This window comes from Pituophis catenifer, unplaced genomic scaffold, assembly GCF_029215685.1.
Source record: "Pituophis catenifer annectens isolate HBS135680 unplaced genomic scaffold, rPitCat1.0.hap2 SCAF_4, whole genome shotgun sequence".
NCBI classification, from domain to species: domain Eukaryota; kingdom Metazoa; phylum Chordata; class Lepidosauria; order Squamata; family Colubridae; genus Pituophis; species Pituophis catenifer.
The window spans coordinates 104,493,533-104,508,025 of NW_027256884.1; the positions used below are offsets into that span (position 1 = coordinate 104,493,533).

Below are 14,493 nucleotides of genomic sequence, written 5' to 3' on the forward strand. Positions count from 1 at the left end.
GTGAGAATAGGTGTTCTTCCTGTACAATTTAAAAAGTTATTGTAGATACTGTACTGTAGGATCATTTTGTTGTGATTTTGAAGTCTTTGAAGCTTTTTATTACAGTCTGGGACATGACTGAAGATTGTATGGCTTTTAAAAGCTGTACAATCTGAAGATTGTAGGGTTTAAAAGAGAAGGAAAAGACAGCACTTTTGAAAGAACCTGCAGTATTAACACATGTATAATTCCTTTCTAGATTGCATTGCCAACCGAAGATGGCAAAAGGAGACACTGGTGTGCGATGCTTTCAGGGCTTATTAATCCTGGGAAATGTTGTCATAGGGGTAAGTAACTTAACAAAGGCTTCTTCAAAATATACCACTATCTAGGTTCACACATTATTAAGCCATGATTTTGAAAATAATAGTTAGCTTTGTAAACTACAGTTGATTGCATTGATATATCACGATAAACCCCAAATTCTGGTTTAGAAATTGCAGAGATTCAGTTTATACAACAAGCTAAATCCAACCTAACAGATCATATTTTGCTTTAGCTGAATGCATAAATACAGTCATTCCCTTGTAAATTAATAACTGGTTGTTACAGTGTGAAGGGTTTACAAAGGTAGCAATGGACACCGAAACACAGAGGAGTTTTTTTTATTTATTTTTTTCATGCAGTTATTTACCACTGAGATAAAATAAACACACTTCTGATATCAGGTTTCTCTCCCAGGTTTCCCTGTGATGACTTTCCCCATCTATCTCTTCTCCTTCCTCTCCTTCCCTTTCTGTCTCAATCCCTTGTTTCTAGGCTTGGAAAGAGAAAAAAAGAAATGACTGAACTGAGCTGGACTGGGATTAGTGGAGTGTATTCAGTGTTGTCTGACTTTTTTCCAGTTCAGTTGAACACCTATGTTGGGGGAAGAATATATCTCAGGATCTTCTGTCCAGTTTCCCCCAAACCAGGGCTTCTCACTGGCAGCTGATTCCCTTTCTTTTCTCCAGGATCAGAGGTGGGTTTCAGCAGGTTCTGACCAGTTCTGCAGAACCGATAGTGGAAATTTTGAGTAGTTCGGAGAACCGGTAGTAAAAATTCTGACTGGCCCCATCCCCATCTGTTCTCTGCCTCCCAAGTCCCAGCTGATCAGGAGGGAATGGAGATTTTACAGTATCCTTCCCCTGGAGTGGGGAGGGAATGGAGATTTTACAGTATCCTTCCCCTGGAGTGGGGAGGGAATGGGGATTTTATAGTATCCTTCTCCTGCCATGCCCGCCAAGCCATGCCATGCCCACCAAGGCACACCCACAGAACCAGTAGTAAAAAATTTTGAAACCCACCACTGTCCAGGATCTTGGCTAACTGCAACCCACCAGATTCCTCCTTTCTCTGCTGAATTGTGGATCTTCAATGGAGCTTGTTCTTCTGAGCCTTCACTTCCATATTTCCAGCAAAACCATCCTTGAACCATTGCTTTTCTTTCCCCCAAACAACAACCAATACTTGTCTGGAAGTTTCACTTCACTTTCCAACTTCTCTCATCTTTCTCCCTTCCCCTTCTTTGTTCACTCCAATTTTACTCTTGCTTCTACTCTCCACTCTCTTCTGTCTCTCCAATTTTGGGTTACATTGGCAGCATGTCCTGCAGCAACTGAGATGGCTGCTTCCCCAGAGCTCTAGTATCCAAGCCCTATATACCTCACTGCCCCAATGAAATAACACACTCAAAATCTCCCCACACCAGCCCTGGCTAGCCAGCTGGGTCAATTCATTAGGCTTCCTAATTCAGCATCTGCCTTTCAAGACTAAAGCTGCTTCTCCCCCGACCCACCGCCATTTTCTCACTCTTTATTCTAGCTCATGCCAGCAGAACAGTAGCCATACTAGGCTATGAAATCCATATACTGCACGTAAGAGTTGAATGTAGAAAGCACTCTTATTTATTTATTTATTTTTATTATTGCACTTCGATAAATGTGCGTCTTTAGTTTAAGTTGCATGTTAGGATTAGGAGTGTGTGCGTCTGTATGCATGTATGTATGTGCTTGGATGTATGTGTTTCCTAATTCAGCATTACTTTGAAATGTAAAAAATGCAAATGTGTTTTTCATTTGTGGAGGCAAGAATAATGGCAGAAAGAATGCCTATTGTGAATGAAAAATAGCTTCTCCATTTTCTTGTAAAAAAATCAAATAGAAAATGTCTTTGTTGAATAAAAGTATACAAAAGGGAGTATTTCTTCTAAAAAGTAATATGTGATAGATAAAATACAATTGGGATAAGTGTCATGCGACCAACATAATGGTTGGTAAAAAGAGATTGGCACCAGTTTGAGGAAACATCATTTTCCATTCAAAGGCATCTAGAACTGAAGCAAACACTTGGAAGCTGGAAGAATGGAAGCTATGCGAAATATCTATAATGCTTCCAGTCACAAATTTGTATACATATTTTTTGATCTGGAGTATCCTTTTTATGAAAGAAAGAAGTGTGTGATTCAAATGGAGTATTCAGTTTGGCTCAGATTTTAGCCTTAAAAACAAATGCAAAAATTTAGAGAATGTTCTGGAATGACTCATGTGTCTCTCTGGTTTCAGTGTTGTGGCCTTGCGCTCATGGCTGAATGTATATTCTTTGTGTCTGATCAACACTCTCTATATCCATTGCTGGAAGCTACGGACAATGATGATATCTATGGTGCTGCCTGGATTGGGATCTTCACTGGTTTCTGTTTCTTTTGTCTATCTGTTCTTGGTATTGTTGGTGTCATAAAGTCAAGCAGGACAATGCTATTAGTGGTAAGTTTGTAGCAACAAAAGGTATTGGTGATCTTACCAACTAAGAAATACATCTGCTAGCTGTATATCTTGGTATATTCTTGTGGTTTTTGCAGAAAGGGACTTCTGAAACATTGATAATACCATGGGAGACAATAATGAATAGGTTGTCAAGGAAATACTGTGTTTGCAGAGTTTCAGAGACTGAAATCATTATATGTGCTGGCACTTCTTGCACAAATAAAAATTAATGACAGTTTTAGTTTGTTAGAAGTAGAAACTTTTTGGTGAAAGGTATTTTTGCATGGTTTGCTGTCAATCACTGTGACATGAATAAAAAAAGGGGGGAAATGATTTCCCCCCCCAGATCTTCAGTTTTACCATTTTAAGATGAGGCTCTTATCAAAGGCATCATAGCCACATTTCTTTAGAAAGAAAATCTTTCCATTCAGTGCAATTAAAAATTAAACAAAGTTTTTAATTGGCATATTTATGCGACCAAATATGGCAAGAGGAAAGTGATTATGATCAGAACTGCAGTAGCTATGTAATTTTCACAATAGTCTTGACATAATGGCTGGAGGGCTATCATGATCTATAGACAGATAAAAATAGTTTCAAACCCAATCCAAGAAAGATGGAGCAGTTGTTAATTCAGAATCTGATGGACTGTAGGACTCTACTAGCTTTAATTCTCAATTTTAAAATCTGAGTGGAATGGTTCCTCTTTGAATCACATATCCCTGGCCAGGAGTTCTTTGCCCAGTTTCAGGTGATGCATCATTTGTGGTGGTCTTACCTGGAATAGGATGCCCCAAGAACAATCATTCACCTAGATTACTGTAATTCTTTCTACATGAGCTTGTACTTGAAGAGTATTCAGAAATTTCAGCAGATCCAAAATGCCCACATGCATCATGCTGAGTTTTGATACTGCATATTATATCCTTTCTGCAAGAATTGCAGTGGTTAACAGTATATTTCTGAGTGTAATTCCAAGCACTGGTCACCAACTTTATCCCAATATAATTTTAGGCTTGGGTACCTAAGAAAGTATTATTTTTCCCAGGTAAATTCTGAGAACCCAACCAGAAAGTTGAAAAAAATACCTGCAAGGATATTTATCTACTATGAGCACAATTGGAGGAGCCTAATGATGGTAATCTCTATTGGGCTTTCTCCTATGGAATATCCTGCCTCCCATTCTCATGGCCTTATAGGAAGTTGTCAATATGTGGCTCTTCCAGAAAACTTTTGGAGATAGTTTATGAACCTATCAACAGCAGAATTAGCATTATATGAATATGTGTGATATTGGTATCAATATCTATATCTGCATATATCTCAATATAGACATAGATATGCACATTGCACACACGTGATAATACATATCTACACATACAGCCTAGAAGCCAAATGAATTGAAGAAGTGAATGGATGGATGGATGGATAAACAAGACAATTTTCTATATACTTTTATAGCTTTCCTATGCAATTTTAAGAAACTTAGAAATTCATTTCTATCATAATATTACTCTCAAGTTAGAATATAAACTGTATTCAGACAAATACAGTATACAAGATGTACACAACATAAAACATGTATGCCAATATTCCTGCAATACGTTCGTGTTGCAGAAAAGAATTTAAATACTAAATTACTGTATGTATGTTGACTTCTCATTTATTCAAAAACTGTGATGGGTAGCGAAGAAATTTATAAATAGAAGAAAAGCATGATTTTGTGAGACAAAAAGAAATACAAGTAAAAAATTGTTGCAGAAAAAAAAGTAGTGCTAGAAATCCTAGATAAACATTTCCAAAAGATCCTAAATGGAGAAAGATTTAATCCCACACATAAAAATGACAAATTATTCTGAAATGTATGAAAGTCAAATTGGAAATTACCAGGAAAAGATTGGACTCTTAATAGACTCTTAGTAGAGAAGCTTAGACTCTTAGGAAAATAACCTTTTCCCAAACAGCAGGATTTAGTAACTCCTCAATAGTACCTCAAGTAAATTCCAATTATACATAGCCTGTTCTCGGTTTTGACATTCAAAGTATAAAGAAACCACAGCTTAGAAGAATTGTAAAGTACTGAAAAAGTGCAAACAGAAAAACAGTCTGGCATCTTGAGATTAGCAATGAAGTCATTATTATGAGAGACCTTATCTTCCTTCCCTTCTCCCCCTCCCCAAGACTTTCTAGAAATAAATATAGGTAGTTACGGGGAATTGAAATGGATTCAAATGTTAATGTAACAGTAATTTCAGACGAAATAGATCATTTTTCCTAGGTAAAGTAAATACTTCCATTATGCGATTTAAAAGACCAAAAGTTAATAATCTCTATAGTAGATTATATTATACAGACAAGGTATGTCTAAATACATACCTCATAGAAGAACCTTTTATGTGCCATCAAGTGTTTGTTGATTCTTAGTAACTAATATTTAACCCTTAGGGATATGAAATCTGAAAAATGATTTTTATGTTTTTCAATGAAGAGAAGAAATGGGAAGATAAATACATATTTATTTATAATACATATTTCATTTAAAATATCTAACATGTTAAACTTTTATTTTAAGGCCACAGGGTAATGAAATTATGACTTAAAAGTTTCAACATGTTGAATTTTATTGGAATCTTTAGTGCAGAATGGCTTTTAAGCTTTAGAAAATTAGCAAGAACTAATCTTGAAGTTTACTAATGGTAAACTTTACACTGCATTAAAGTTGTACTACATAAATTATAAACTTCCTAATGTATGTTAAGCAGAGCACTACACAAAGCTAGTTGTATGGCAATGCCCAACTAGTTTTTAATTTTTGTGAAAATATTTTGCAAAAAACAGGAAAATCATTCAGCAGACTTTGGCATAAACCCTCCTGTTGATTTTATGTCCAATTTTCTTCAGACATAGAAACTGATGTGCTATAAGACTGATTGAGTTTTTATTGATAGCAGCAAGGTTTGTTATTTCAAAACATCAGAAAATGGATGCATTTAAAATGGTGTTAAAAAGACGGGAAATAGCTTTATCTCAAATCATTAGCACTTCAGCGAAGAGTTTTGAAAGACTATATAAATTGGAATAGATACATTATATTGAAGTTTGGGCATCATTTCTTAAGTATATTAATAAAGCTGTTCCTAAAATTATCCTTCTGTGCAGAAATTTCATTCTGGGATTAAATATTTACACATATCTTTCTCATTTCCCTTTAAGATGACAGAACATCAAGTTTATTTCCCTTTTTTAAAATTCCTTTTCCTTTGTTGCAGTTTCCTCTATTTTAAAGGTAGGGTTTCTTTAAAAAAAATCTCAGACTTTAGATTTGTTAGTTCAACAAAATGTGAATTCAAAAGATGTTACATTTTGAAAGGTCAAGTTAATCCTGTTCTGCTGTTCATAAGGAAGTTACTTCAAGAACTAATGGTGAAAAAATCCTCTGGCATTTGGAAAATTTGGAGAAAATTAGTATTAGAATTCAATGCATGAGAGTGTCCAGGCTTTACAAAATGCAGTGAATAGATTACACAGAATACCATGCAGGCCAGGCTTCAATAAAGACATCAATCATAACATGTTGACATGGATTTTGCAGGTCATACTGTCCTACAAATGCAAAAGATGGTTCTCACTCTATATTTGCCAGATAATCTCTGGAATGGCGTATTACTTGTATAATAGACAGCATTATTTGGTGGATAACTTAATCACAGAATGCTACAGTTTGCAAGTGGATATTATTTTTAATAGACAGGTTAATGAATGGATTTGTATATTTGGGAGCTGAATAGCTTACAATAGGAAAAGCTTATCATTTTGCAGGTATGATTTGAAGTAGTTGTAAATCAAACATGGTTTTGAGCACATTATTTCCAGCCTATATTATTGGAAAAGGAAAATATGTTGTCTAGAGAGTTCATTAAACAACTTGTTACTCATTTGTGGCTGTATTGTTAAAAATCTGGTTCATGCTGAACTGAATTTATAAAATAGTCAGAATATAGTAAGAACTAAGATTGGTACAAGGGAGATAAAATAATATGTGAAATTATGTTGTTATTCCAACTACTGCTTTACTTTGGACCTCCACTCTGTTAATTAGATTGATTGTTGTTTTATTAAGACATGCATCCAATTGGATTGATCTTCCTTGATATTGAATTTGCATGAATACAGGTAGTCCTTAATTTATGGACCAGAATTGGGACCAGAAATTCTAATTTTTTGTTAAGCAAGGCAGTTGTTAAAGGAGTCACACCCACTTTTATGACATTCTTTGCCATGGTTGTTAAGCAGTTGTTAAGTGAATCCCATGGTTGTTAAACAGATCCAGCCTACCCTCAGCTTCCCCATTGCTTGTTGGAAACTGGCTGAGAAAGTTGCAAATGGTAATCACATCAGCCCCGGATGCTGCAACCCTCATAATTACATGCTGGTTGCCAAGCATCAGAATTTTGATCATTGAGGGGATGCTGCAACAATGTGTGACAGCCAGTTACAACTAACTTTTTCAGTGCCATTGTAACCTTGAATGATTACTAAATGATTAGTTGTAAGTCAAAGAGAACCTGTATGTTCTCAGTATAGCAAATTAATGCTAACTAGAAGCTGTGACTGGTAGATTCCTGGATTGTTACCAGAGTAATTAAATGGACCCACATCATTCTGTTCACTGCCTATAAATTTTTGCAAACAAAAGAAACCAAAAGTTTTTAAGGGTCTGTCAATTCAATACCACCTAACACAGATAGGTTGGTGAGTCCTAGACTTGGTTCTACTAGCTGATGTACAACGTGTTAACAGGAGTAGATCATTCTCAGTAATAGTGCCCCTGTCGGGCCTAGAAGCCATCTTTTGTATTAGGCCTTCAGACCTGTCACATTTACTACTGTGGGAAATTGGGCGGGGGGATTGTATGGAGCATGGGGGATATATAGTCATAATAACATTCCTTTCTCAAGAAGTCAAGGACAACTTGCCCTGCACCTGGGAGGATGGAGCTGGTAGGCATCTCCAGTTGGGACTATAGCTAATTGGACCATGTGATGGACTTGTGGGTGTTGGGCAGAGACTTGAACTTTCCTTTGCGTGGGGAAAACCTGGAAACTTTCAGATTCTTCCAGATATGCCAATATGACATCTCTAATAAAATGTAACTTTGAGAAAACTCAAGCCTTGGAGTTTTTTTTCATTGAGAGTGTTACTTGGAATCCTGACAGCCCCATTTATGGAACTTTCTCCTAGGAAAAATGTAGCTGGTTCCTATTCTGTGTTGTTTTAAAAAAGGAATTGCAGGATTCTTGTTCTTTTATTCCTGCTTTGATTCTACCATTTTTTAAAATTGCATTTAGTGGCCAATGTGGCTTTTTCAATAGAGGTCTATGAACAATATATGAACAAATAATTTAGCTGAAAGTTGCTATGGGAAGCCATTCATGCTTCTTTCCCAAGCTTTTAATTCTGGCAAACTAAAAGATGAAGGAGGAAGAAACAGAAGGAATAAGACAGATTTCAGGGGAGGGTCATTAAAACACTCGATTTGAGATGGAAGTGTATTGAATGTTCTTTGTGACATGGGTTTTGTTTGTTTGTATTTAGTACATCATCCTGATGATGATCGTCTTTGCCTTTGAAGTAGCCTCTAGCATCACAGCAACAGTGCATCGGGATTTCGTGAGTATTTTGCCAGTGGTGTGTCTGTTCTCTCAGATGCTCTCAATTCAGTGTAGAGGTTCTGCAAACATGTTGAAGGTCTTGCAGCACCTTCATATGGTATGACCAAGTTTTTAATTCATTATTTTAATCTAAGGGAAAGGAAATCTTTCTACCATATCTGTGGATTGCAGGATTTTATTTGTTTGTTGACTAGAGTTTCTTCGTTAGCTAACACATTTCAGTGATATAATCATTCCTTAAAAAAAAAAAGCTTAATCACCTGTGAACTCCTTAAAGTTACTCAGTGAAGTAGTCTATCAAAAACTGGAATTTGTGGGTTAAGCTTGTGCTAATGTTATTTACATTAGTTAGCATGTACTACTGGAGGAAAATAATTAATTTTAACTAATTTTAAAACATCTAAGATTTATTTGCTAGATGTTACCAAGGATGTGACTTCTGACTTTATGGAGTGTTCTCCAAATAGGGGGAAAAGCTCATATTCGTTCCTTTCATTACCTCTTAGCTTACAAATGAACTTTTCTTGAAGCAAATGTTGGAAAAATACCAGAATCCAGACCCAATCAACAATGATGACAAATGGAAGAGTGAAGGTATTACCCGGACATGGAATCGTCTCATGTTGCAGGTAAGAGTACTGTACTACTTTGGGACTAATTCTTCACTCTCATTTAAGAATGTTTTTTAAGATTGTGATACTGTTAGCATGAAAGTCTGAGGGACAGTGTGAAGCAGATGGAGGAGAAATTCAGTTTGTGTGAAAAGACTCATCACAGACCAGATGGGCAGATCATGGGAAAGACACATTTCAAATAAACTCTGGATTAATTGGCTTACTGCCTAAAAAGTTGATCTTTCAGTTTGTGTTTTATAGCATTTAAGACATCGTTCTGAAATCTATGTGGTTATTGCTTCTTGAGTTTGACAACAATGTGGAGTTTTAAAAAAAGGGATTGCAGCTATAAATCTATCACACATTACTCCAATTGAGTGGAAAGGTCATTTAAAAATGAATACACATAGGATTAGAAATTGGTTGTAATCCATCACTACTTACAATTTCTGATCAGCTTGAATCTTATTGTTTTGTTTAGAGCTTTGGAGACTACAAACGCCATCTTCAGAGATTCAAATACTGTAAGCTTGGCCAATGGATTTAAAAAAATGCTTTCTGACTCTATTCTCAACCTTCTGGGTTCATAGAGAAATCCCGAAGAGGAATTATAATTACATTTGATAGAATGTGGTTACAATGCATATAGAATAAAGAGTCCTGATCTCAGGGATTACTGCCAAACAGAGTTACAGTACTTCAAGGACTATGTTATGTATTTATTTCTATCCTACCCTTTATTGTTTTTACAAATAACTCAAGGTGGCAAACATATCTAACACGTCTTCCTTCTCCTGTTTGAGCTTCTAATTTATTTGTTCTATGCAATTGCACAAACTACAGGTTGTCAATATATGAGATCTGTTCTGAATAATTGCCATAATCTATCAATTTATTGTCTTGCCCTTAAGCAATATTTTTGTATGAATTTGATTAAAAGTAATGGGATGATGCAGAGTTAGCTCAAAACTTGGGGAGCTTTTGAAAAATGTAAACTACTTTTCCCCCCATTGATATGATTTCATGCTGCATTGTAATATCCTGTAAATGATCTATCTGAGGAAATCAGAGCTCCTTGATTTTTGTATTCCATCCAGTTCTGTTACATTCCAACAATTTTCAGTGTTTTTTACAATGTGAAACAATTTACAATATGAAACATTGTAAAATTGATGCTGGTTCATTGGATGTAAATCTTTTTTCACATTTTTGGTAAAAATAAAAAAGTAAATTGACTGCAATTTCTTTCATTTCTTTTTTAAAAAATGACAAGTGCAGTGCCCTATTATTGCACCCCAACAAATGCATTTTTCTTTCATAAATCCAGAATAAATGCTGTGGTGTGAATGGCCCAACCGACTGGCAAACATATACCTCCGTTTTTCGGACAGTGAACAGTGATGCAGATTTTCCCTGGCCACGACAGTGCTGTGTTATGGATCTCCTAGGAAAAGCAACTAACTTGGATGGCTGCAAATTAGGGGTGCCTGGCTATTACCATACGACAGTAAGAATTTCTTCTTATTTTTGTTCTGCAGCAATCAAAACACTCATTGATATTTGTCTTCTCTGAAATGTTAATGGGGTGCTCAATGCTAGCAATATTTACTGCCAATGCGGTAGGCTGAATGTTCCTCTTCTCCTTATGTTCCTTGTTTTACATCCTTGTCAGAGAAGAACAGCCCTATCATAAGATAAAATTCTCTGGGACTGCTACTGCTTATTAAATTTAAGAACTTAATCTTGATCATAATTATACAAATTCAACAGGCTGAAATATTATTGATGGATGTAATACTATTTCTTCATCACTCTGCTAGATCTACCAGCCTACTGTTATTTGATTAAAATGTGAAGAGTTGGACTGCTGTGATAATCTTAAAAACTAACACATTGATTATAGCATTACTTTAATAGATTTTAATCCATTACTATGCATCTGATAGCCATCACTTTGACAATTCTTTAAAATGGGATACCTCCATTTCAATCTGGATAATTACATCAGTGGTTTCAGTGACTTTTAACCGCAGCAGTACAGCTATTTGAGAAGGAATTTACTTTGAAAAGATGGATGCTAAAACTCTAATGAAATTTTAGATAATTGCTTTGGTTATTGTTCAATCCCTTGTTGGATTGATGAAGTTAAAGATATTTTATTTCCAGAGAAATCTCCTCAACTTCCAACCAGGAAGTGTGTTTTCTCTCTTTTTGCTTGACGACTTTTTTTTTTACTTATTTGCAAATATTAGTATACTATTCTCATGATTCCCACATGTTGGCATTTTTTGGCTCATACATATTCAGCTTTCAAATTTGACATAAAAACATCTGTGTAAGAATTCATAAACATTTTTGTAGAAATTTCAATCTAAATTGTACATTTTTGTATGGACTTTTGTTAATGTGCACAAAGTTTGCAAGCAATCTCCCTGAATACATTTTTTTTTACCTTCCACATACACTTTTGTGCACATATTTATGGCTTGCAAGCCATATTGCACAATTCTGGAAACTGCCAGTATTGACAAGGGAGTTCATTCTAGTTCCATATGAATCAAGCAGGTACAAGTTCACATTAAATCTTGCCTGTATTAATTTACACCAGTTCTTCTTTTGAATGAAGGCTTAGTAACTAGATCTATTTGCCTGTAGCTGATCCTCTTCCTCTTTATTTTCCCCTAGGGCTGCTATGAAACTATTGCTGGCCCCATGAACAGACACGCCTGGGGCGTTGCCTGGTTTGGATTTGCCATTCTGTGCTGGACTGTAAGTATCTAACAGAACTTTATTTGTTGGACTTCATGATTTAGTGCCTTTAATGTGCATTTTAGTGTTAATTTTAAGATGTGTTCTTAACCTTATACTTTTTTGTTCTTTACTTTTTCATTTTGTTATCCATTCTTTACGGAAAGGTTTGATCCTATTAATGGATGTCCTTTCCTTATCCTTTTTTTGTTGCATTAAATTTTGTTTGTAAATGACTTCTATCAAAGACCTGCCTGCTTATACTGCTGACACTCATTGTTGTGTGTAATTAAAGTTGCTTGGGTTTGAGCAAACCATCTCAAAAGTTTATAATTTAATTCAGTTTATAATTTAATTCAGTCTCCAGTGTTTTGGGATTGAACTCACAGTTTTAATGTTGTGAGCCAGCTAAGGTCAGATAAGCCTTTCATAACAGGGAAAACTTGTTCATAATATACTGTATGACTTGTTTGTGCTGTCCTTCTTGGACACTTGCAATGGCTACCTGAGTTTACAGAGTCCCTTAACCAGTATAACAAGCCTCAGTGTAAATATAAAAATGACCTCTAGGAAGGCAATAAAAAGAATGTAAATATGCAGGAAGACTGGTTATCAGCAAATGAGAGGCATGTGGACAAACACGATGGGAACATGTCACCTGAATGACAGGCATAGTAGAATATTTAGGATGTTTAAATAATGTTGGAGTTGGACTAGGGATAACCAGGCTGAACAGGAATATGAATTCTAAAGTTCATCAATAGGTTGAGGCAAGCTAGACAGTTTCTCTCACTCTCATCTTAACAAATACAGTGGTACCTCAGTACTCATCGTTAATTCGTTACGAGAGGTGCAATGAATCCAAAAACAATCAGTATCAAACAAATGTATACAAAGTAAAATGACTGCCGACACCGACAAGTTCTAGCTTGTACATTGAGTATTAAATAAACAATGCGTACTGGGACAAAAATTTCACATCAAAATTCATTGACTACCAAGTTTGATAAGTTTCAGAGCAGTTGAATACCAAGCTACCACTGCACTACAACACAATAATTGAGGAAGGGAAGGGAAGGGAAGGGAAGGGAAGGGAAGGGAAGGGAAGGGAAGGGAAGGGAAAGGAAGCGAAGCGAAGCGAAGCGAAGCGAAGCGAAGCGAAGCGAAGTAAAGCAAAGCAAAGCAAAGCAAAGCAAAGCAAAGCAAAGCAAAGCTTTTCTTATTTTCTCAAACCTTATTCTAGAAGAAATTGGACACTGGTGTTACTCAAAAGTAGGTCTAGAATCCTCTTTCCCAGTTTCTCCCTTTTACAATATGCTTGAATATGTGGGATTATAGTCCATTTTGGGCTACCATAAATAATCAGTTCAGATTTTTAATAAGGTGTGTTCTCTGTCTAACACAGGACCTTTAAAAGACTCTGAGACATCCAGCTTAGAATCTGGCTACTCCCTCCCAGAGTAGCTTTTTTTTTTACTTTTCTTTTAGATGACATCAGTGTAATATTTCTCTCATTGTTTTCTCCTCATTGATGAGAATGTAACAATAGTCAGGGCAATGTGAGGAAAATTTGAAATTCTGAAATAATCTTTCTTTTTATATTTAAGCATATTTATTTTTCCGTCCTGATTAAACTATTGATTTATATATTTCAACCAATCAATCAGGTTTTTTTTCAAATTTGACAACTCTCAGAATTCCCCGTAATTTCTGCTGACAGAAATACATGCTGGCTGGGGAAATCTTGAAAAACCTTGCTCTAGTAGCCTCCTGGGCAGGGAAGAAAAAGCATATTCTTGGCCACTTTGAGCTTGGCTTGGCTTTCTCTGCTGCTGGGTTCAGGCACACCTAAAGTTGGCATGTATTATTCGGAAAGGAATGTGGCTGTCAACAGGAAAAGTTTGTCACCTCTGCCCTAGACATTGCCACAGTCAGGCACAGACATGCATGGAAACAAGGTTGTCCTAAATTCCTGGGCAGTCTAAATATTTGTTTCTCTGCATACTTTTTGGCAGTGACTTTAATAAAAGCCTTTATGAGATGCTTTCCAATAACTTATATCATTGCTTCTTTGTCTGCATAGTTTTCCATAAAAAGAGGAAGACCTGAGAACCATTTTACTTGCAGAAGTTTTCATAGTTTTTCTGTCAGCCATGGTGCTTATTAAATTTATGCATTTGTATTTCTTTATAGTAATAAAACAACCTTGGGGTTCTATGCTGAACACAATACATGCTTAATTCAGAGAGCTAGTTGTCCCACACCTAATTATGCTGCTTGTACAAATTAACTTCAGGCTGTTCTTCTGTTCAATGGAGTTTTGAAGTGGAAAACCAAAATGTGCTGCATAAAAAAAAAGATGTTCCAATAATTCTCCTTGAATTATTTCCTTTTTTTCCAGACTTGGGTCCTTCTTTGTACAATGTTCTACTGGAGCAGAATTGAATATTAAAGATATAGTGGCCTCGCAGTCTGTTCTTCCTGCTTTTTTCCACAAATCTACAGTATATATAGTTTTTTTCCCGTCCCTTCTTCTGTTCAGTTATGACCATTTCTCAGAGACTACCTGGATAAGTCCCTGAAGTTTTCTTGGCAAGGTTTTTCAGAAGTGGTTTGCCTTTGCCTCTTTTCTAGGGTGGAGAGAAAGTGACTGGCCCGAAGTCACCAACTGGCTTT

At 35.9% G+C, this 14,493-nt stretch overlaps 1 protein-coding gene across 1 annotated transcript; it reads left to right on the forward strand.

The window, feature by feature from the left end:
* Positions 1–257: 257 nt before the first annotated feature.
* On the forward strand, positions 258–14,269 carry UPK1B (uroplakin 1B). The gene is made up of 7 exons (XM_070943831.1): positions 258–326; positions 2,583–2,783; positions 8,379–8,453; positions 8,962–9,084; positions 10,397–10,576; positions 11,755–11,838; positions 14,219–14,269. Exons 1-7 carry the CDS (start codon positions 258–260, stop codon positions 14,267–14,269), a joined length of 783 nt encoding a protein of 260 aa, XP_070799932.1.
* The last annotated feature ends 224 nt before the right edge of the window (positions 14,270–14,493 follow it).